General features: G+C 38.6%; 1 protein-coding gene across 15 annotated transcripts in view; it reads left to right on the top strand.

The window, feature by feature from the left end:
* SETD5 (SET domain containing 5) overlaps nt 1–23,224 on the top strand; it is a 107,619-nt gene that overhangs the window by 50,673 nt on the left and 33,722 nt on the right. For 8 of the 15 annotated variants that reach the window (XR_009542702.1, XM_060161290.1, XM_060161284.1 and 5 more), the window contains 9 exons: nt 1,011–1,120; nt 2,018–2,270; nt 2,647–2,730; nt 3,681–3,938; nt 4,626–4,946; nt 5,363–5,605; nt 10,776–10,905; nt 18,766–19,010; nt 22,018–22,074. Coding sequence is in view for 14 of the 15 variants with exons in the window: in XM_060161290.1 (XP_060017273.1) it covers nt 1,011–1,120; nt 2,018–2,270; nt 2,647–2,730; nt 3,681–3,938; nt 4,626–4,946; nt 5,363–5,605; nt 10,776–10,905; nt 18,766–19,010; nt 22,018–22,074 (1,701 nt within the window). In the remaining variant the exon portion in view is untranslated. The remainder of the gene's footprint in view (nt 1–1,010; nt 1,121–2,017; nt 2,271–2,646; nt 2,731–3,680; nt 3,939–4,625; nt 4,947–5,362; nt 5,606–10,775; nt 10,906–18,765; nt 19,011–22,017; nt 22,075–23,224) is intronic. The other 7 variants (XM_060161287.1, XM_060161289.1, XM_060161288.1 and 4 more) reach the window with 3 other exon arrangements.

The following is a 23,224-nucleotide window of genomic DNA, read 5'->3' as shown; positions in this document are numbered from 1 at the left end:
TAATGGTTATGATCTTTCGTTGTAAGAGATGAAAAAAAAGTAATAATGCATCTGTTCTCACAGGATGTGGGCAAGGAATGGATTTTCTTTAGAGAAGGCAGAAATGGGCAAAAGCATGTTAGCATTTGCTAAAGAGAAAGAGCTAGACTGGATAAGAAGTCAGTGACGTTATATTAAAGAATTGCCATATAAAAGATTTTATTATTGGGTCAAAACGAAAGTGTGTGGTTGCAGTTTTTTAGATTTTAGCTAATAGGATTGTGAGAGAGATTCTAGACATTTCTAAAGTTCAGTATTTGGTGCGTAATGAGTGCAACCACATCAAATGCAGCAAGAAAATCCACAGAGCTTTTCTTGTAGACTTAAGGAATTTTAATTTTCTGGTGCAACTGAAAACAGCTTTAAGATGTAAAACAGGGGCTTCCTGGTGGCACAGTGGTTAAGAATCCGCCTGCCATTGCAGGGGATACGGGTTCAAGCCCTGGTCTGGGAAGATCCCACGTGTCACGGAGCAACTAAGCCCGTGTGTCATAACTACTGAGCCTGCGTTCTAGAGCCCACGAGCTACAATTACTGAGCCCTTGTGCCACAACTACTGAAGCCTGCGTGCCTAGAGCCCGCGCTCTGCAACAAGAGAAGTAACTACAGTGAAAGGCCCACGCACCGCAATGAAGAGTAGCCCCCGCTTGCCACAACTAGAGAAAGCCTGCATGCAGAAACGAGGACCTAATGCAGCCCAAAATAAATATAAATAACTAGATTTATTAAAAAAAAAAAAAGATGTAGAGCAGACCCTGATTGCTAACATCTCAAGATTTCTTCATTTATTTCAAGAAGTATCATAAATGTTCAATTACTATATGATAGTTTCAGATGAAATGATGGAGTTAAATGACAGACTACCATTAACTCTAAGTGAGGAGATATCATTTTGGTAAAAGGTTTTTTCCCTCTTATGGAGAGTTCCTGGTCTTTTTGATAAATCATAACCATAAGCCTTGTTCACACAGGTGCGACACATGATTGCAGATGGGATGATTCACCTCTGTATCTATGCTGTGTCTGCCATCACCAAGGATGCTGAGGTCACCATAGCATTTGACTATGAGTACAGTAACTGGTAAGATTTCCACAACCTTTCCTAACATGAATTGCTTGTCTTACAGATTAAGCTATTCTGTTCAGTCTGCTTTTGTGCCTTGCCATTTGCTTCTTTTTTTTTTTTAAACCTAATCTTTCCATGAGTAATGCATTTTCTGCCTAGAAATTGTGGAGGGAAAGACAGACTGAGGGTGTTTTCTTAAGAGACACAGCTACATAGTGTGATACTGCTTACCAATCTTCTAACCAAGGGTGTTTTGGCCTCTGCCTCTATGTAGCAAGCATAACAAAAAGTGTATGTATGAAACACACGTAGAAATTGTAGTAGCATCTATTGTTATGCACACAGCACTTGTACCAGGGATCATATAGAATGAGAATTTAAAGCTTTGCTCCATCCACTCAAGCCATGTAATGTAGCTGTATATGGCAATGCCGAAAAACAGATGGCAAATCATAGGTGATTATGTGATGGGTTTTGTAAAATGGATGCTTTTCTCCCTTGGTCCTTTCAGGCAAACAGGGGTTATGTGGCAATTGATGTTTGGGCACAGGTGCAAGAAGAAAAGGTATTAATAATAAGTAGGGAATCAGTAGATAAAAGTGAGGACATGGAGAAGGGTACGGCCACTGCAGAGTCTGTCACTGATTCACTAAATAGCGTAGACAGTTGGGAGAATTGAATTTAGTGGGAACTTCATTTCCTTTCCACTGACCATATATAGGGGAAGCGTTGGGGTTATATAGAGAAACACAGAATGTTGAAAGTATTTATCGGACTTTCTTAATGACTATTTACCTTGTTCAAAGATGAAACTAGAGTAAATTACTATACTAATATTACAAGAGAATGAATGGGTAATATAACTGATATTCAGGGGTACTGAAACAGGCACTTTTGGTTGTTTCTTTGGAGCAGTAATTATAAAGTGGACTGTGCATGTCACAAGGGGAACCGGAATTGCCCTATACAGAAAAGGAATCCCAGTGCTGCAGAACCGCCACTTCCACCTCCTCCAAGCCTGCCCACCATCGGAGCAGAGACAAGACGTAGAAAAGCACGACGGAAAGAGCTAGAGATGGAGCAGCAAAATGAGGCTCCAGAAGAGGAAAACAACCAGCAGCCAGAGCAAATTCCTGAGAAAGTAATTGTATCCAGTGACCATGAGGTAATCTCCCCTGGTCAGAGGCTGTTGCTTTGGTGTTGATCCTCTTCAGATGAAGAGGATCTCAGGTTGCCACATGTTGTTTTATGTAGGGAATCTATATTAACACTTAATAACCTTCATATCAAGGTGGGTGTGCTTTCATTCATTATCTTTTTATTATTTTTTACAATGTCAAGAACATCCATTCAGGTACTTATCAGGTTTCAGTCCAGTGAATGAGATTTATCATCTGTGTTTATACTATGTAGCCCCACATGAGTAACACTATAAAGCACTAGAAATTGTTTCTAGAGAGTTTTAAGCTACGAGCCAAAAAACAGGGATTGAGTTTTCTTAGAGCTTAAGAATACAGCTGAGTATTTACTCTGTCTTAAAGGCAATAGACAATCCAGAAGAAAAAGCAGAAGAAGAGAAAGAAGAGATTACAGATGACCAGGAGAACCCAGCTCATAGCAAGAGGGTGAGTACCTTCTAACGTCTTTTTGTTCCTGCTGACTCATGTTACCTATAGCATGTAAACCCCTTGTCTTCTGAATTTATATCATCTCATTTCTTCAGTAAGTTACTATGCCATCACCTCTAGGTCACAGTGTGGGCTTTTTCTATAAAGTAGATTTTATTACGATTTTTTACACAGACACACGTAGTTCTCTAATGACTATTACCAGATGATGGTTTTAAGAGGTTTCTTACTAACGGTTTGATTTCCAAAAAACTGTCTTAATGGAACAAAATATCCTTAGGCTACTTACTCTAACTTAGGAATTTCCTAAGTTTGTTGTGTGAATTTTGACATTTAAAAAACAAACACAACATTCAGTCATATGGATTCAAAAATTCTGCTTTATGGCTGAAATCAGTCATGTTTATTTCTGTCCCTGAGAAGCTGTTTAAGAAAATCTGCTTGACTTTTTTTTTTTTTGAACTCTGAAAATACAGAGAAAAATTGGTTTTGATGGCTATTTTTCTTTTGTATTAAAAAGTTTCAAGGGCTTCCCTGGTGGCGCAGTGGTTGAGAGTCCGCCTGCCGATGCAGGGGACACGGGTTCGTGCCCCAGTCTGGGAGGATCCCACATGCCACGGAGCGGCTGGGCCCGTGAGCCATGGCCGCTGAGCCTGCGTGTCTGGAGCCTGTGCTCCGCAACGGGAGAGACCACAAAAAAAAAAAAAAGTTTCAAAATAGCTGACCCTTTTTGAAAAGCTTGGGTTTGACCTTGCCTTTCTTTACAATTCTTTGCAACATTTAAGATGAAAAATTTTTAGTTTTTATCTTATGTTCTCAAAGATATATATATTATCTTATTAGTATTTTCTATAAATATCTATCAATTTCCATTAATAATACTTCTGAAAAGCTGTTCCCTTCTCCTGGTTGAGGCTTCCTTCTATGCTAATGTTATTTCTTTCTAGACCCGGGAAGATAGGAAGGTTGAAGCCATCATGCATGCTTTTGAAAACTTAGAAAAAAGAAAGAAGCGGCGGGATCAGCCCTTGGAACAGAGCAACTCTGACATAGAGATTACTACCACCACCTCAGAGACTCCTGTGGGAGAGGAGACAAAAACTGAAGCCCCTGAATCTGAAGTTAGCAACCCTGCTTCAAACATTGCCGTCCCAAGCAACCCACAGAGTGTTGGAGTAAACACCCGGAGGTCTTCCCAAGCAGGGGTAAGATGAAAAGACTCCAGGTCTTAGTCGGTCTTTCTTTTGCTAATATCAGTTACCTAGCTTTTGGAATGGTTAGTGTCAGCATTTTCAGCTTTGCCTTATTTCGCAGTAAGTAAGACTATTTTCAGTCAGCTGATTCGTGGGATTCAAGGAGACAGAATTTGAATGACTAGATACTCTCAGACTAGAATGGGACTTTCTACAATTTCTGCCAGATATTGTTGGTGGTGAGTTCATAAAAATCATGTGGTTTCTCTTTGGCTCTCTGTGTAGCACTGTCATGTACCTGACCTTTCATAGGATTCTCAGAATTAATTCTTCGTTCCTTTTCCTACCTTAGCCATAGATTCTAAGCCTTAAGCTAAAACCTTAGTATCTGGGGAAAGAGACAAAGGAAGAATTACCTTCCCTGCTAAGAACCTAAAATTAGGTGGCTACTTTCAGCTGTCTTTAGACCTATTTTATAAATACTTATTAGAAAAAGAAATAACTGAGACATCTTCCTGTAGCCTTTTTAGCTGATTTAAATGTATAAATTTTATAAGGATTACATTTGAAATTAATGTTTTTAAACGCTCACTTTTTTCACCAGTAAACATTCAGAATGCTTAAAGTGAATAGGAAGCTGGATAGAATGTTTGCTGATAAGAAATTTCTGGTAAGCAGTTAACTTTGCTATTGTTATAGGATGTTGCTGCCGAAAAACCAGTCCCCAAACCACCTCCAGCAAAGCCTTCTAGGCCCCGACCGAAGAGTCGAATTTCTCGGTACCGGACCAGTTCAGCCCAAAGACTAAAGCGTCAGAAGCAGGCCATTGCACAGCAGGCAGAGTTATCACAAGCTGCCTTGGAAGAGGGGGGAAATAACAGCTCAGTAACTCCTACTGAAGCTGGAAGTGTAGACAGTTCAGGAGAAAACAGGCAATTAACAGGGTCTGACCCAACTGTGGTGTCAGTTACTGGATCCCATGTCAACCGTGCTGCATCTAAATACCCCAAAACCAAAAAGGTAAGTTACAAGTACATCTTCGTTAAGTGTAGTCTGCCGAAAGCTGTGGCTTAGTAAAGTGAAAGGACCTGTAATCCCCAGGGGAAAAAAAATAATAATAATCTAAGAATTATTAGATTGAAAGTTTTAGATGAAATGCTTAGACACATAGGGCTGAGGTCATCCTGCTGCCTTACTTTTGTTCGCATAATTTTTAGGCAGAGTTTAAATTGCTGAGCTGAAATCATTCTTTCCATAGTGCTCATGGAGAGGGTGAAAGAAGATACCCTTGTGCTCTGAATGTGCGATTCATACTCTCTGCAGCTGCTATATCTACCTCTGTCTAGTTTCTAGATGAGGTTTGTGTTTGTGAGCTACACTGCTTCCTCTGGCTTTTGCATCTGCAGCATCAACTGATGGTCTCTTTTTTAACTTAGTATCTAGTTACAGAGTGGTTGAATGACAAAGCAGAGAAGCAAGAGTGCCCTGTTGAGTGCCCTTTACGTATCACCACGGACCCAACTGTACTGGCAACGACCCTGAACATGTTACCCGGTCTTATCCATTCCCCGTTAATTTGCACCACCCCCAAACACTACATTCGCTTTGGCTCACCCTTTATCCCTGAGAGGCGTCGAAGGCCGCTTCTGCCTGATGGCATGTTCAGCTCCTGTAAAAAGGTATGTCTGTGTTTACGCGGTTTTTTCTTTTAAGCTAGGATTCCAGTGCTGGTGACATATCTAACACGTTCTCTAGATAGCCACACTCTGCCCGTATGAGTTTATAATGAGTTAGTTGTTCAACCACAAATACTGACGCATCAAGAGTCAGTGAGACTAAGGTGGGATGTATACTACATTTTTGGTGCTCAGTTTGTGACTATTCACTGTTGTCTTTTCTGAGAGCCCTTGTGGTTACTGAGTTGAGAGCACATAGCAGTTGGTGACTGGGTAGGGAGGGGTGTTCTGTGTGTGCTCCTGTGATATTGGTTAACATGTCCATTTGTGATTATTGTGTGAGATTGGGCCCCAGGTACTCTAGAGCACTGTTGTACAAGTTAAAGAATGATTGAATTGTGTTTTGGATTAATTCAGTCACTGTTATCATTTGACTGAGAGTAGAGGAAAAGTCCTGTTTACAATTGGCATAATTCCTTTTCCTTGATCAAATGACAAGTTGGACTGTTTATTCCCTAGTGATTATGGAACCCACTATAAAATTTTTCTCTCTCTCTCTCTCCCTCTCTCTCTCCCTCTCTCTGCCTCTCTCTCTGCCTCTCTCTCGCTCTTCTCTAGTTATATATTGTTTTTGGATCTAGTGACAGTAGTATTTGATGGCTGTTTGTTTTTGGAATGCTCTTTCTTAGTTCCCAGAAGCCCTGCATATTTTCCAAAGGTGTCTCTCAAGAATAGATCACTCCCTCAGACCTATAATGTCATTTTCGTGTTTCTAGAAGTATAGGACACCCTTTCATTTGGTCTTCTTTTGAGGTAGAGTCTGTTCCCTGGAACACCCTTTTCTCTTATCCTCAGATCTGGATTCAGGCTGCCTTCCTCAGTGTCTGCCATTGCCCTCCTCCACTGGCATCACGTACATGAGGATGCTGCATATAGATTATTTGATGTGATGAAGTCTCCAACTCCAGGCAGGTCTTCCCTGACTCCTCCAAACTTAAAGCTTTTCTCTTTTCCCAAAGAGCAGATACTATTTCTTGGGGGGAGGGGGCATAAAAGATGAGCCAAAGTGGTGTGGGATATGGAGGGGAGGAGGGCAACAGGGATCTGCACACAAAGGAAGGGTACTACCACTGAATGAGCAGCATACACTGAAGAAAGTCTTTTCCTAATCTTACCTAAGTGTTTGAGTCACTTACTGGTTTATTTAGGGGAAATTACCAAGTAGAACAACTCCTAAAGAGAAATTTGACCATGAGATCTTTGCCAGAAGTGTTTGTGGATGATGGACTAACATAACTTTCAGGTGTCAGAAGTGAAAACAGTGACAACTTTCTTAAGAAGAAAATAAGACTAGAAATTTGCCTAAGTGATAAAGGAAAGTTGGGTCTCTGGGGATCTTTTATTATACCAAGTTACTTATCCTGGATCTTACAAATTATCTGAGAAGGAAAAAAAAGTATTTGCCATTTAATGACCATTATGATTAACCTAATTCTGTAATAATTGGAGAAGGGCATTAACTGTGGTATGGCATGCGAAACTAATCTTCCTGTTACATTTAGCTCAGTCCCTCATTAAGAGTAACAGCTCAGAATCTTTAACTACATTTTCAGAGTAGTATTGAACAATTAGAGAAGCTGTAAATATGGTCTTTAGTTTGGAGGAACAAGTCAAGAGATGGTTTAATATATATGAAATAGACTTTTTCCTTTTGTTCTGTCTTTGGCTTGACACAGTACTAGATTTCCTAGGATGTTAACTACTGAAGCATCTTACCAAGTCAGATAATAGAATTTCTTATTTTGGTCCTTTAAGAAGGGTGAACAATTATTAATACAGAGTAATAGTGAAGTCTGAATTGTAAATAGTACGGACTAGCCTCTTAAAATACTGCCTTGATCATTGTGATGCTGAGTTATAATCTTTCTATTCCCATCTTGCTTTTTTCCAAGTAGCAGAGTTCTGTGAAAATCGAAAACGTGTAGAAATATGACTTCAAATCTGATAGAAAATCCATTTCTTAGAGCTCTTTTTACCTGGTTATGGTTTAGGACTTATATCTGTATCTCATCTTTGTGTCTCCATTGGCAACAGTTAGAAATACTTAACTCATGTCCGTGTTATATTCTCCACATGTATCTGACCATCCTTAGTCTTGTTTTATACAGGCTCTGCTCAGGCACTTTTATCTATTTGTGTCATATTGGTCTTTGGGAAGAGTTCAGGCTATGTATGCTGACTTATATATCAAATTATCTTACTTAAATTGGGTCTTTTAAAATTAAGTTTTAATCACAGATTTAATAGTTGCTGTTAATGTATCAAGATTATATTACACAACAAGACTGTAACTTTTTATGGGACAAAATTAATGAAATTGGGCCTTATATAGAAATTGAACTCAGCTTTATCCTAGATGGGGAAGGAGAAGATTTTTTAGATTGGTTAGAAAGTACTCATATAGTACAGGACCTAAGAAGATTTCCATGATAAAACAAAATTGTAATAAATTTCTGAAAATCCATCAGAGAAGAATATAATTTAAACAGATGAAAACAACCATCCTCCATGGGATTAGTTAGAACAGTGTACATTCTTAATAGGCTTACTCTTTCATATCTGATTAAAGGAGATAAAAGCTTCATAAGTTTAAAACAGTATAAAGCTGCATGGGTATATTTGCACCCAGATTCTTAGAGTATTTGGCAGAATGTTTTGTGATGTCTCTGTAGTTTCTAAATTAAATCGATTCACAGTTCTTAACTAGCATGTTATAGCATGTCTTTTGTTGGATTTTACTTCACTTGTTATTTTAGAATGGAAGCATTTATGACTGGCTAAGAAGCCTTTCGGTAGTATCCCTCCTTGTTCTCTCTAAATCTCTAAACTTACCTTGTAGGCATAATATGTGTGGGCATTTGGTTTCCCGTTCAGACTGAAAATGAAACACTGTGTTTTGCATTGATATTTCATGATGTGCACTAGAGTGTTGTTAATCTGTATATCTCTGTACATAGCACTGAAATTCAGTTGAACTAGTCCTCACTGAACATGTGTGCCCAGTACTGTGCTACAAGCTTTCTTCACACACACTGTCTCACCATTCATGATAACCCTGTGAGGCTGGGATTATTGCTTCAATTTACAGATCCAGAAGCTTTGGCTCAGAAGCGTTCAGTAACTGGCCCAGAGTTAGGCGTCTAGTAAGAGACACAGCCAAGTTTCAATCCAGGTCTTTGGACCCTAAAACCCAAATTAATTCCTTTCTCTTTCCCCATCGTAATGAGACCCTTTAAGACATTTCTGTTGCCCATCTCTGAGCTTTCTAAAAATCTCTTCAACACAGACTTTCAGGGAAGGGAGAAATGTTCTTTTGACCTTAATAACTGTAGCTAGAACTTGGGGAGAGGGGTTGTCTAAAGTTAATTTATTATCTGTAGGGGTGATTGGGATTTGTTAGATACAAATAGCTGTTCATGTTCCTTCTTTACAGGCCCTGAAATATTGTGTAGACGTACCTATAGGGTCAGGGAGGAATGGGTTTGATCATGTTGCTGTGTTTGACCTTAAGCTAACCAAAGCAGCATCTTATTCCTTAGAATGCCCTTGTCCTGGTTTTACTTTCCCTTTTTGTAGTCATCAGATCCAGAGTGTAAGTTCTTTTATGGGTGCGTCTATTTGACACTGGAAATATAAGAAATTGACTTCTCTAGGAAGAAAGGACAGTGACCCCAAATGAGTCCTGTCATCTGCTCTGATGAAAAACTTGTATGTAATAAGGTATCTATAACAAAGGATTTTCACTCTTTTTGGCCTCCTGGCCTTATTTTCCCCATCTGTATAATGAGTGCGTTAAGACAAGGTAACCTCTGAGGTCTCTTCTATGTAAGGAGCTATGGTTCTGACAGTTTTCATCTTTATATCAGTATTCTGTATGTAGGAGAGTTAGTTCATTCTTGGTCTTGTTTTGGCTTTTCAGAGACCTGATCAAATCCTAAAATGCTGATGTGATTCAATAGATGCTGAGCTGTCTTTCTTAGGTACTTACTCACTCTTTACCCCCTCATGTTCATAATTTTATTCTTGCTTTCATTTGGCAGACCACATGGTCTGGTTTCCTCACATTATTTCCTAAGTTTCTAAGAGGGTAAATCTATTAGAATTTCTCTCTTTGGTAAAGAGAATATTTACTTACCTGTAATATTGGTTTTCTAAAGGTGTAAAGTTATAATCACCTTTGCTCTTCCTATTTGGGATAGGGTCTGACTCAGAAATTGATGTTTATCAAAATTCGATCTGTCTTATGTCAGGGCAGGAGAGCCACAGAGTGGTGAGCAACCTACAACTGTGTATCTTAAGAGAACACAATTACAGGTAAGAAATTTTCTCTCTTCCACAGGATGCATAATCTTATTATGCTAATCTCTGCAGACTTTCTGACAAAAATCTATTTCCATCATTTTAGATTCCATTATTCACAACAAAAAATGACTGATTAGAGAGCTCTTTTTTACTTTTTTTTGCCTTTTTGATTTCTGCAGAAGGTCATTTATTCAGGTGATGATTTGTATTATTCATGCATAATTTAACCAAACTACTTAACAAGGAGGGAAAACTCAGAGGATATTCTGAGAGTAGACTTTCTGGAAGCATTTCGGTACTTGTAGTGAAGAGCTGTTTATCCTCATCCAAAGTTTTCTTGTGAATCTTTTCGATTATTCAGATATGCCCAACACAGGGCAGACAACTCTTAAGAGATCTTTTATCTTCCTTCTATGCACTTATTTTATGTGCTAGTTTCATCCTGTGTGATCAGAGTCTCTCTTAAATAAATGCTAAGATTTCTTCCTTATCTTTTCCCATTTATCCCATTCTAAGCAATATGAAAAGTTAAATAGTAATCTTTTTTTTTATTGGTTTGGGCTTTTTTGTGGGACTTCATTATGTGTAATCCAGGTTTTCTCAGTTATGCCCCATAAAAGGAATTGATGGGGCACTATCCTAGAATGCTGAAACACAAGACAAAAACTACTTGACTGTGGACCCGAATGAATGCATTGTATTGCATCTCTCACCAGTTGATATGTAATGACCTGGTTAATGCATTTAAAATAGGTGACCTAAATAGTTTTAAATGATTATTGATAATTCCCTGATTCTTTTCCCATTATAGCGCTGGATAAAGCAAGCCTTGGAAGAAGGGATGACCCAGACATCATCTGTACCCCAAGAGACTAGAACTCAGCACCTATACCAAAGTAATGAGAATAGTAATTCTTCTAGTATCTGCAAAGACAATGCAGGTATGTGTGGCAGACCTTTCTGAATACATGAGCAATGATTATTTTGGGTCTACATAAAAAATTTCACTGAGTACTTTAAAAAGTCTGATACAAAAAAAAGAAATAGCATTGTTCTCTAAATAGTTACTTTACATCTGTCTTTACAGAGGAAGAGAGAGATCTCAAGTCAGGGATCAGTATTCCCAGGACGACAAAGAAGGAACTAGACAGTGTACAGATAACAGCAGAAATGGTTAAAAAAAGGTTAGATACATTTAAAGTAGTAAGTTTAGGAAATCTATATCCATATTTATAAGAGGGGAAATAAGCAAGAAAGATGCGGGGCACTATTCAGGAAAGAGTCAAAATCGTAGGTGATTGAGTTGGGTGGGACTTGGTTGAAGGGGCAGGGGATGAGTGAAGTAAATGAGAAATTATTATGAATTGGTTGTTTTCAAACTGGAGGGTCATGTAAAATCATCTGGCCCACTGGTTTTCCAGTGACTCTTGCAGGGGTTTTAACTGAATTGCAGTTGAAAGCACTGGTGTATGGACTTGATACCAACTTAACTTATTTTGGGATAGTCTTATTACCGGTTTCTCTTGGCCAGTATTACTTTAATTGAAAAGTTCTGTGTGATTCCTCTTAGTTTATTTATCTCTAAATCAATTTTGTGAATATTATGCAATCAAAACAAAATGCCAAAATAAATAAGATGCTAAAAGTCACATAGTAATATTTCCGATTTTCATAAAAACCACTTCTTTGTTTCTGTTTATTGTCTGAGTAAATATGAACTTGAATTAAATAAAGAGATTTGTACTAGGAATATCTGCTTTATATTAAAACTTTGTGTAATACTGTATTTGGGGGAAAAATAGGCTACTAAAAACAGATTTTTTTTAAATTATTGACTTTGTTTTTCTATCCCTAGATTGGATTATACCTTGTAAGTTATCGCATGTGTAACCTCAGGATAATAAGATCCCAGTGTAGAACATCTGGAAGATAAATGATACCATGTATTTAAAATATCTTATTCTCTTCACCAAATATTAGGGAGATTTACTCAAACCAGGTTAACATAAAGAAATGCTGGTAAAAGATTTCCGTCAATATTATCAATTTATTGGCAGCTTTTACAGTACGGTGAGAGTATTACTTAACTGAAATCTTCTATCTAGTATACACACATATGTATGTGTATGGGGGGTGTGTGTGTGTGTGTGTGTGTGTGTGTGTGTGTGTGTGTGTGTGTGTGTGTGTGTGTGTGTGTGTGTGTGTGTGTGTGTGTGTGTGTGTGTGTGCGCGCGCGCGCGTGTGTGTGTGTATTTGAGTATGGGAAAGGGAGGCTGTATTAGCAATTCATGTCCTGACTGGCAAAGACTCATAGGGAAAGTTGCCTTTGTTACTATGTGCCCTGGTTGGAATGGAAGTAGGACTGTTAGTCACCAACCTTTATTGAACTTCTCTTGTCTCTAGCAGTGAGAAACATTCAGAGGACACACCTTGCCCTTCAGGAACAACGTAAATGGGAAAATATTTAATTACAACCAAGCAGGGCTTCCCTGGGGGTGCAGTGGTTACGAGTCCGCCTGCCGATGCAGGGGACACGGGTTCGTGCCCCGGTCCAGGAAGATCCCACATGCCGCGGAGCGGCTGGGCCCGTGAGCCATGGCCGCTGAGCCTGAGCGTCCAGAGCCTGTGCTCCGCAACGGGAGAGGCCACAACAGGGAGAGGCCCACGTACCGCAAAAAAAAAAAAAAAAAAAAAAAAAACAAGCAATACTCAAATGAGTGACTTGGTATATTGCTACAAGTTAGTGTAAATCCTGAGGAATTATTTTTATTTGGTTTCTTTGGTTTTTTTTCCTCTCAAAAAGATCAAGAAAATATTAATCAAGAAAGGGAAAAAAGAAAACAAAAAGGGATACAAATTGGTGTAGTAGAAAGAATCCAACAGACCTGAGTTTGAAGACCATCTCTACCCTTTACTAACTATATGATGTTGGGCAAGTTATAAAGTTATCTCTGAGCCTCATCTGTGAAATGGGTATAGTAATATCTGCTTTGTAGAGCTAATATGAGATTAAATTAAGGTACATAAATTACCGTATCAGACCCTTAATAGGAATTATTATTGTCATTATCTACAGATTTCTTGTCGAACATCTATGGAACATTTGCAGAAATTAGTCATGTACTAGGATACATTAAAGATTCTAAGTTCCTAGAAGCTAAAGTTGTATGGAAATAAATGGTATTACTCTTCAGGCAGGGGAGGACATAATGTTCATTATTTGTAAATGATGTGGATATCTATCTAGGAGAGCCTAAACAATCATTTGAAAAAATTAACAGGAGTTCAACAAAACTGCTGGATATGCAAAAATTAATACCATTTATGTACCAAGAAAATGAAGAAAAATTTTTCATTGCCGAACTTAACAGAACTGAGAAACTGCCTAGGAATAATGGTGGGGAAATGTAAAGCAAATCATTACTGAGAAATATTTTTTTAAGTCTTGAGGAAATGAAGGGAACTCCCATACTGAGTAATGGAAAGAAGAAATATAATGAGTCAGTTTCTTTCCTGGCTTCAGATAGTTTCCATCAAACTAGTTTGTTTGGGGGTTTGATTAAATGATCTTGGAAGTTTATCATAAAAAGCAAACATGAAAATAAGAAAAAATTGAAAAAGTAATGACAAAGAAGTACTTTACCTAGAAGTGTAAAACTAACTTCTATTATGAATCTAGAAGCTGGTAATTAGTACAGGTGCAATAATGGATGTATATATGGAACAGAATAGCCAGAAGCAGGCCTTATGTAAGTGAAAGATTTGGTAAATTATTCTGGAATTTTTACTTGCATGGGGGATGAGAAAGACTTAGATCTTTGCCAAAGTAAATTCTATGTGCATTCAGTGTTTTGGGTTTTGTTTTTGTTTTTGCGGTATGCGGGCCTCTCACTGTTGTGCCCTCTCCCGTTGCGGAGCACAGGCTCCGGACGCGCAGGCTCAGCGGCCATGGCTCACGGGCCCAGCCGCTCTGCGGCATGTGGGATCTTCCCGGACCAGGGCACGAACCCGTGTCCCCTGCATCGGCAGGCGGACTCTCAACCACCGCGCCACCAGGGAAGCCCCCATGTTTTTTAATTAAAGTTAAATAAACAATGTTTCTATGTCCTTAGTTCTCTGAATTAATAGAGGACAGAAATATTGGGAGAAAGGATTTGCAACAAAAATGACAGGGAAGGGCTTCCCTGCTGGCACGGCGGTTGAGAGTCCGCCTGCCAATGCAGGGGACACGGGTTCGCGCCCCGGTCCGGGAAGATCCCACATGCCGCGGAGCGGCTGGGCCCATGAGCCATGGCCGCTGAGCCTGCGCGTCCAGAGCCTGTGCTCCGCAATGGGAGAGGCTACAAGTGAGAGGCCAACGTACCGCAAAAAAAAAAAAAAAAAAAAAAATATATATATATATATGACAGGGAAGTAATACCCCTACTAGCATTTTGGTAAGATTTATCATGCATTTTATCTTTTTAGTTTATTTTTTTGGCTGCATTGGATCTTTGTTGCTGTGCACAGGCTTTTCTCTAGTTCGGCAAGTGGGAGCTACTCTTCCTTGCAGTGCGTGGTTTCTCATTGCGGTGGCTTCTCTTGTTGCAGAGCACAGGCTCTAGGCGTGCGGGCTCAATAGTTGTGGCTCCCGGGCTCTAGAGCGCAGGCTCAGTACTTGTGGCGCACAGGTTTAGTTGCTCCGCGGCATGTGGGATCTTTCCGGACCAGGGCTCAAACCTGTGTCCCCTGCATTGGCAGGTGGATTCTTAACCACTGCACCACCAGGGAAGTCCCTGTCGTGCATTTTAAAAATTCATTCCTTAACCTAGAAGTTGTTGTTCTAGGTACTTGTTCTGTAGAAATAGGTGTGGACCAAAATTTTTATACAAAGTGTTAGTCATGGAATTATTAATAATTGCAAACACATGCAAGATAAAAACAACCTGGGTTTCAACAAATAAATGTTAGAATTTGTGGTTTATCTTCTATTACACATACTTTTGGTGGAATACTATAGAGTAGCATTAAATTTTTTACTCTATTTTATCAAATTAACCTCCAAAATATAGCACAGTACTACTTTTGAATTAGATTTCACTGATCTGAATCTTGAATCTGTAAGAATATTAAAAGAATAGTATATTATGATGAAATAAAATTTTTCCGTGGAATGTAAAGGTGGTTGGTTCAGTATTTGAAATTTTATTCATATAATTTATTAGCCAGCCAAATGGAGAAGGGGGAGTAATAGCACAGTAACTATGAATTTAATGATAAATCTAATAACATACTGAATGATTTTTTATTTTACATCTATCTGAAAACAATTGCCAGTTATGTTTCCTGGTGAAAACTAGTTAGATTAAACTTTTAAATTGGTTATCAACTTATCCCACTATTACCATTCTTATATAACAACATCTAGAATTGTTACCCAAACTGATTACCAAAAAGAAAATCTATGAGATAAAAGTTTTGGTAAAGAGGATGTATTTGTTGCCATTGTATACAAGTAATATGCTACTCTACCTGGAAAAGCCAAGAGAATTAACTGAAAAACTGGTAGAGATCAATAGGGTAGCTGGGTACAAAAATATGTAAACATTTTCTTACATGTTAGCAATAACATTTAGGTAATACACAGGGAGAAATACATCCAGTTCACAGTGGTAACAGAAGATAGTGAACACTGCAGAATAAACCTAATTAGAAATGTGGCAGATCTATAATGGAGAGGAATATAAGGAATTCCTTGGCGGTCCAGTGGTTAGAACTCCACACTCTCACAGCTGAGGACCTGGGTTCAATACCTAGTCAGGGAACTAAGATCCCACAAGCTGCGCAGCAGAGCCAAAATAATAATAATAATGAGGAGGAGGAATATAAATGAAGGCATGAGTAGCTAAAAGATCGTGCCACGGTGCTCAGTTAGAATTCTTGACAAATTACTCATGAATTTAATACAACCCCAGTCAGCCTTGGGGAGGGGGTAGTATCAGCATAGTGTTTGTTAGTTTGTTTTAAAGTTGTTTGTTTTTTGATGTGGACCATTTTTAAAGTCTTTATTGAATTTGTTACAATATTGTTTCTGCTCTATGTTTTGGTTTTTTGGCCGTGAGGCATGGGGGATCCCAGCTCCCTGACCAGGGATCGAGCCCGCACCCTCTGCATTGGAAGGCAAAGTCCCAACCACTGGACTGCAGGGAAGTCCCAGTATCAGCATAGTTGACAAATGATTTCTACAGTTCATTGACATGAACAAGTATGCTAGAATAGGCAAAATATTTTGGAGAGCTAGAGTAGAATAACTGGAATTGCCCAAACAATTTTACTAAAAAGTATACAGAATAACATTCAGAACTAAACCCAGTATCTAGTCAGATAAATGTCATATTTCAAATCAATAGAGAAATATGATTATTCTATAATTACAAAAGAATTTGGAAGAATATGCTAGCCATTTGGCCTGTGAAAAGGATAGAACATACTAGTACCAAAACTACTATATGTTCTGAGTTGAATTCAAAAATTAAATATGGAGATAAAGGGAAAATTGGTCAGTATTTTTATTGTCTTGGGGTGGGGTGACAAAAACATGACATCAGAGGCAGAAAATAAAGGAAATGGTTGATATATTTGACTAAATAAAAATATAAAACATTGTATAGCCCAAGACTATTAATAAAATTAAAATATAATTGTAACATTTTTGTCATTGTAATGGAAGGATTTTTACTATGTATTTCTGATTGAAAATAGTAGGTTACTGTCCAGTGTGATTTAGGGTGAGTAAGGACATGTCAGGAAAGAGTTCTAGATGAAAATACACCAGCATATTAACAATGAATTAATTTGTGGATATGATTTCAAGTTATGTATGTGTTTCAATATGTGGGTGTTTGTTTAGATAACCTTAGGAATTATTTGAGTAAAGGTAAAAAACCATAAAAGATAGGTTTAACCACATGAAATTTGATAGCTGTGTATGGCAAAAAGAAGAAAAATGAAACTTGAAAAAAACAATTTTGTAAATATAGTGCCGTTCATAGAAAAAAGTACGCAGATTACCACTGGCCCATAAACCTCATAAGGGCAGGTGTCAGGTCTCTTGTTGAATATATCATAATAAGTACTCAGTAAATGTATTTTAAATGAATGACCTTTAAGTTGATTTTGGGGGTGGGAGAGTTCATCTGAACTTTATAACTTTTCTACAATCAACTTTATCACTTACATAATTACCTTTAGTAGTTACAGCGTTGGACCTAGCAGTATAGCAGTCTTTTGAAAGATTCACTGTTTAAGACTCTCAAAATATATAAACCTAACTATAAGTCATGAATCACATGTTTGTTTGTTTATACCTAGGCACTTTTCAAAAGGAGAAAAGAAAAATGAGTATCTGGAACAGAAGGAAAATAGAAATATACTTCTAATCTAGGAAAATTTTTATATTTTTATATATATGAAAGGAGAAATATGTATCTCCAGTGTTTTTTGCTTTTATTTCTTGACTCTGCTTCAACCTCTACTGCCCTAGTTCAAGCCTCATAACTTTCTGTTTACTTCATTAACTCCAAATAATTTCCCAGTGTCCATTCTTATCCAAACCATTGCTACCAGGAGAATCTTTCTCAAGCACAGCTCTGATTACTGTCCGAAAACTTTTCCTCAAAGACTTGGGGTAAATGTCACTCCTTCCACCAAGCCTTGGGGGTATAATTTAACCTAATGATTAAGAATGTAGATGGGAACCAGGTGACCTAGTCTTTCTCTCTTTATACATCAAATTCCTTATCTGTAAAGTGGGGATAATAATAGTACTGGGTTTATAGAGTTACTCAAATTACATCTGATAATTCACATAAAGCACGTAGAATAGTGCCTGGTGTATAATAAGCACTTAAAAGCATATTTTTTTTTTTTTACTAACATAGCAGTATGATCACCTCTGTTGAGGTTCTTAAACTTACACGTTTTATATATGTTTTCTTTTTCTTACACATTTGTAAACTCATTTAAAATAGAATACATGATAACCATTTTCCCCCACTTACCTGGTTCAGTGGTTTCCATATTGTAGGTATTTAGTAAATGAATAGCTTTGAACTGTAAACGAATAAAAATAGATTTTTCCTTTGAGAAAGTGAGACAGGTGCATTGGCCTGAGTGGTCAGTAAAATTTATAGTATATTAACTGCCTTTCAAAGTGGAACTAAGAAGTGTACAGTAGAAAGTAGGATATTCCAATCAGAAAAAGAGTACCACCCTACTTTTTGAAAATGATTGGGAGAAGTTTCTGTAGAAATGATTTCACACTTTGAAGCACTATAAAACTAAGGACTCAACAAGGATCAAGTAATCATGTGTAACTCCTTCCTACTAAAACAATATTACATAAAGAGCTGGTAAAGAATGGCAAAAATACATAAAAGCTTGAAACTGAGCTGGTGACGTGGCAATTCAGTAGAGGGTGATTTTAGCAAAGAGACACAGATTAGAGATGTTCAGAAATTCAGTGTGAAAAAACTAAATTTATATTTTCCACTACAAGAGATTAAATTAGCTCCAGGGATTAGTTATCAGAAGGGTCAAATTCATCTGGTGATTTTCTGGGAGGTAGAGAATTTTGAGAATTACTTTAAGTGTGACAATTAAAAAGTCTTTGGGCTTTTGGTTTGATTGCAGGAGATAACAATGGGATGAGGCAAAAGTGGAGTTACCAGCCATTGTGGGCTAGAGATTAATAATGGCTTCACTATGAAGCAGCCCTTGAGGATGTAATTTCAGACCTCTCATCCAAGCTTTGTATTTCACAGACTTGTTGAGCCCATTAAAGAAATGGAAATCTCGCTATCTGATGGAGCAGAATGTTACCAAGTTACTGCGGCCTCTTTCTCCAGTCACACCACCCCCTCCCAATCCAGGCTCAAAGAGCCCCCAGCTGACCACACCTGGCCCATCTCACCCAGAAGAGGAGTGTCGAAATGGATACAGCCTCATGTTCTCACCAGTCACGTCTCTTACTACTGCTAGTCGCTGCAATACTCCTCTGCAATTTGAGGTGATTTGGGTTTGGTTGTTGGGAGTGCTGAATATGAAAATCATTATTTGCACCTCCTCATTTCAAATACATCACTCCAAATGTTTCTTTACCATGTTCTTCGCCCATCTTAGCAAGAGAATGGGAAACCTCAGGGTCATTGTGACCTATTACCTGGTAGCCTCTCATCTTGGCAGTCCCCATACTTCCCAAAATAGGAGTAGTGCTCCCACAGGTGACACTCATCTTATCTTTTGCATGCAATTCATCAACCTCCATTACTTTAGGTGGTAATCGTGCTAGATCTTTATCTTTACTGTATACCTTGGTTAAAATAGGCCTCTAGCTGCTTAGTAACCATTAATGACACCTGCCTGAGAGCTCAGGTTATACTGATTGGTTGTGCCTCCATTTCTAGGCCTTTAAATAAGTGAAGTGTCTGTTATTTTGCATTCTCGTGTGCCTAAGTAAACAGATTTAGAAAGCACTGAGGTATGGTTTATGGCAATTTAGGGGTTTTATTCATTCCCAGATTACTTTTCCTTCTCCTCATGTGTTAGGAATGAGAAGTAGAAAGAGCCTAGCAACATGCATTTATAAGAACCAGATTTATTACACTCGCTCTCTGGTCAGCTGTTTCAAAAAGTTACTTCTGAATTGCTTTAGTATTCAAGTTTGAGTGACGGCAGCTTTACTGAATAGAATCCGTGTGCGTGCGTTAAAAAAAAAAAAATCATCTATCGCATGTTGCTTTGATTTATAATTAAATTAAACAGACACTATCTATTCCTTCTCAGAAAAATTTGTTCTGATGACTAAACACTCAGCTCTGACCCTACCTTGCACTTTTCCAGATGTGTTCTTTGATAAAGGTGAATGTTCTAATCAGTGCCATCCTACCTATTCAGTTTTTATGAGAGCATGGAGATTAAAAAGACCTGAACCTTTAAATGACTAACTCAGAAAGAGGAAACTTAGCAACCTTGAAAGTAAGAGACAGCTGTATTCTGTACCTAAACTCGACCATATTAACTTACTTTCAGAGCAAACCTTTTTGAGAAGGCGAACAGAACCTTCTGGTTACATTTGATTTCTAGGGAAGTTACCCTTTACCAAATTCCCTGTGGCGTTCTTTTTAGTCAGATAGCAAAACAGCTGATATGGGCCTTACTAACTTTACTTGGATCTAATTGCAGTTGATTTTTCATTTAGCAGCCAAAGTTTGATGGTAAAATTTCGTGAGAGGACGTTCTCACTGGGAGGCAGTAGATTCTAGGAGTAGAATTTCATACTTTATTATAATTAATGGTTTATTATAATTAAAGGTGAAATTAGAAGGTGGGTTGCCATCTAGAACAGCCGGGTTTAGCACTCAGTGTATTTCCTACCCCTTGCAGCATTTTGGATAACTGAAATTCTATGCAAATGTAAGGTGTTTTTATTTTCTATTTTTTTTAATCAGAGATCATTTTAGTGATGCGTAGTCTAAGCATAATGTTAGGATACCAGGAGGGAAAGAAAACATAATACATTAAGTAGCCGATCCTTTCAAAAAGTTCAGTGCATGTTTTCACTGTTTTAGTCTCATGATTTAACTAAGAAAATCTGGCCTTTTTCATCAATTCAAAAAACAGATTTCATCATCCCAACCATCTTTATCACCATTCTAATTGCTATACTCTTTCCTATATTCTAGTATGGGGAGGTGGGGAGCCTTATTTCCATCCAAGACTATGACACAAGAGAAATAGCAGAAAGGTGTCACAAGTGAAGATCAGCTTGGCTGGGGGAAGAATATTTTTGAAAGAAGGAAAGTGAGAAATGCTAAGGGAATGAGTTGAAAAGACATGTAGTAGAAGAGAGGCAAGATCATGAGGAAAGGGAAGCATCAAAAGAAAAAGTGAAAGCAACATTGGGAGGCCAAGTTTAATGAACCCCTCCTTTCCAGCAGAATAACGCTTCCTTTGTTTTCCTGCCTGGAGAGCCATACCCCACTATCCATCTCGCACATACTACCACCCCACCAAATAAAGTGAACACCAGTACCCCTGCTCTGCTAAAACAGCCTCATTTCCTGCCCCAGGATGGGCCAGCCACCCAGGCCACAGCTGTCCAGAGCCTGTGATATTAGAGGCCCTCCCCTACCTTGCCCCTGAATCCGTGTCACAGCAACCACTGTCATTCTCTGCTTTTTACCCTTCATACCTTCCCATCTGAACTTACTGCCCAGTTCCTGTTTCATACGGGAGTGCTGCCTCATGCAAAAGCCGCCCTAATGGTAGCCCTGTTTAGGACCAGAGACTGGAAGTGTACACATCTGCCGGTTTTTTTATTTTCTTTTCTTTTTTCCCTCTATTCCTCAAAGTACAGTGGATTTTAATATCAGAAGAACTTTAGTGGTGGTGGTCAGATCCAGTTGGATTATGTTAAGAACCATCTAGCCTATGAGCTAGAGAATCCATCAATCATAACTTCTGCAACTGTCATTCAAGAGGAACTGGCCATCTTCCTAGCCCTGTCAGCCCCCAACATGCTAAGCAGTTTCCCCGGGTAATGGTGGCAGGCTTGAGTCACACAGGAGAATTGAGGAAATGTGACATTCAGAATAGGGTGTGGGGTGAAGAGAAAAGGTGCCCCTAAGCATGAGGAATGAGTGGTAGGGTGCCCCTCAATAACAAGTACTGTAGGAAATCTCTTCTAACATAGAAAGACATATACTGTAATAGTGTAAAATCTTACCAATTTAACTCTTGGTATCTGCTTGAGATGTTTACTTACAGCATGATACATAACCAGTTTATCCTTAAATGCTTTCAAAGACGCCAGGAAGCATTTTAACAAGTCATTCTGTCCATCGAGATGAATTCTGCATTTGAACATTTCCCTTGTGCCTTCTTACCCTTCTCCCTGCCCCACCCCCCAAAATTTGTGGCTAACCATCTATGCTTGCTTTTTTTTGCTTTATTTTTTGTTTGTTTTGTTTTGCTTCTTTGAGTAGATGAATAACAAGATGCTTTTCCTCCTCTAGAACATATCCTCCCCTGAGAGTTCCCCTGCGAATAGGCCCGAGTCCCTGTCACCCGAGGTAGTTATCACACCATCTCAATCACACTTGGAGGCTGAGAGTGAGTGTGCATGAGTGTGCTCCTGCCTGTGTGGGGAGGGCTGGGGGATCTGAGTGAATGGGGTGATGGGCTGGAGGGTGGCCGATTGGTCACTGTAAGTTGAATGAATCTTCCCATGTGTGCCTGTGGTTACTCAGAACTCTCAATGTAGATGGAGGAAAATGAAGTAGGTGTGTGTGTGTGTGTGTGTGTGTGTGTGTGTGTGTGTGTGTGTGTGTGTGTGTGTGTGTGTGTGTGTGTGTGTGTGTGTGTGTGTGGTGGGTTTGTTTTTGTTGTTTTGGGGGGATGGGGGGGAAGGGTATGGCTGAAGAGTTTTCTTAAAGAATAGAATCTAGAAATCAAGTTTAAAGGAGCTGAAGATGCGGTGGGAACCTTGTTAAAGAAAGTCTAACAGTGTGTTTGTTAAATAAGGAAGGTTATATCAACAGTTGGTAGGAGCTGTTTTTTGGTCTTTATTATCTTGGGCTGATAAAGGAGCAGCTTATATTGGAAAAGTTAGGCAGCGATTTATGCCTTATTCCCGGGTTAATCTGACAGCTGTTTAACTGGATGTTTTGAGCTTTGGTTGATAGATTAAGCAGCTTCTTTAGAAAGAGTCATGCCTCTCAGCTTAAGTCAGCCCATGGCTTCTGTGACTCAGGGCTCCATTCTGCAGTGCTTGGGAAATGGTTGCTGTACAAATGGTATCTCTTAGAATATCAAATCCTACTGCTATGGAGATGTTAAATTCAGATTTTAGTGCTAGAGTTTCTTAACTGTTAAAAGATTTGGACGAACGTAGTAATGATTAACTCCATGAATCCACATGGAGCCTTTTTCCTCTTAAAGAGAAAGTGATAGTCTCTCATAACCTTTCAGAAATTAACCCACACCCTTCCAGTAAAAAGTTAGTGCTAAAATCAGTGACAGGTGACCAAATTCTGAATCAGTAGGATTTTATAGATCAATGTGAAACTGAAGAAGATTGTATTCTAGTGTACTAGAGGTCTTCTGGGTGTTTTTTACTCTATTTTGTAAGGAATGTAAAGCTCTCCCTCAGTTGCTAAAGATTCTAAGATAGCATAATTTGGAGGCTGACATGGTGTGTCACCTGGGTTTCTGGTACTATTC

Source organism: Lagenorhynchus albirostris, chromosome 10, assembly GCF_949774975.1.
Source record: "Lagenorhynchus albirostris chromosome 10, mLagAlb1.1, whole genome shotgun sequence".
Taxonomy (NCBI): domain Eukaryota; kingdom Metazoa; phylum Chordata; class Mammalia; order Artiodactyla; family Delphinidae; genus Lagenorhynchus; species Lagenorhynchus albirostris.
The sequence above is the reverse complement of the archived record's forward strand: the minus strand, read 5'-3'. Positions and strand labels throughout refer to the sequence as shown.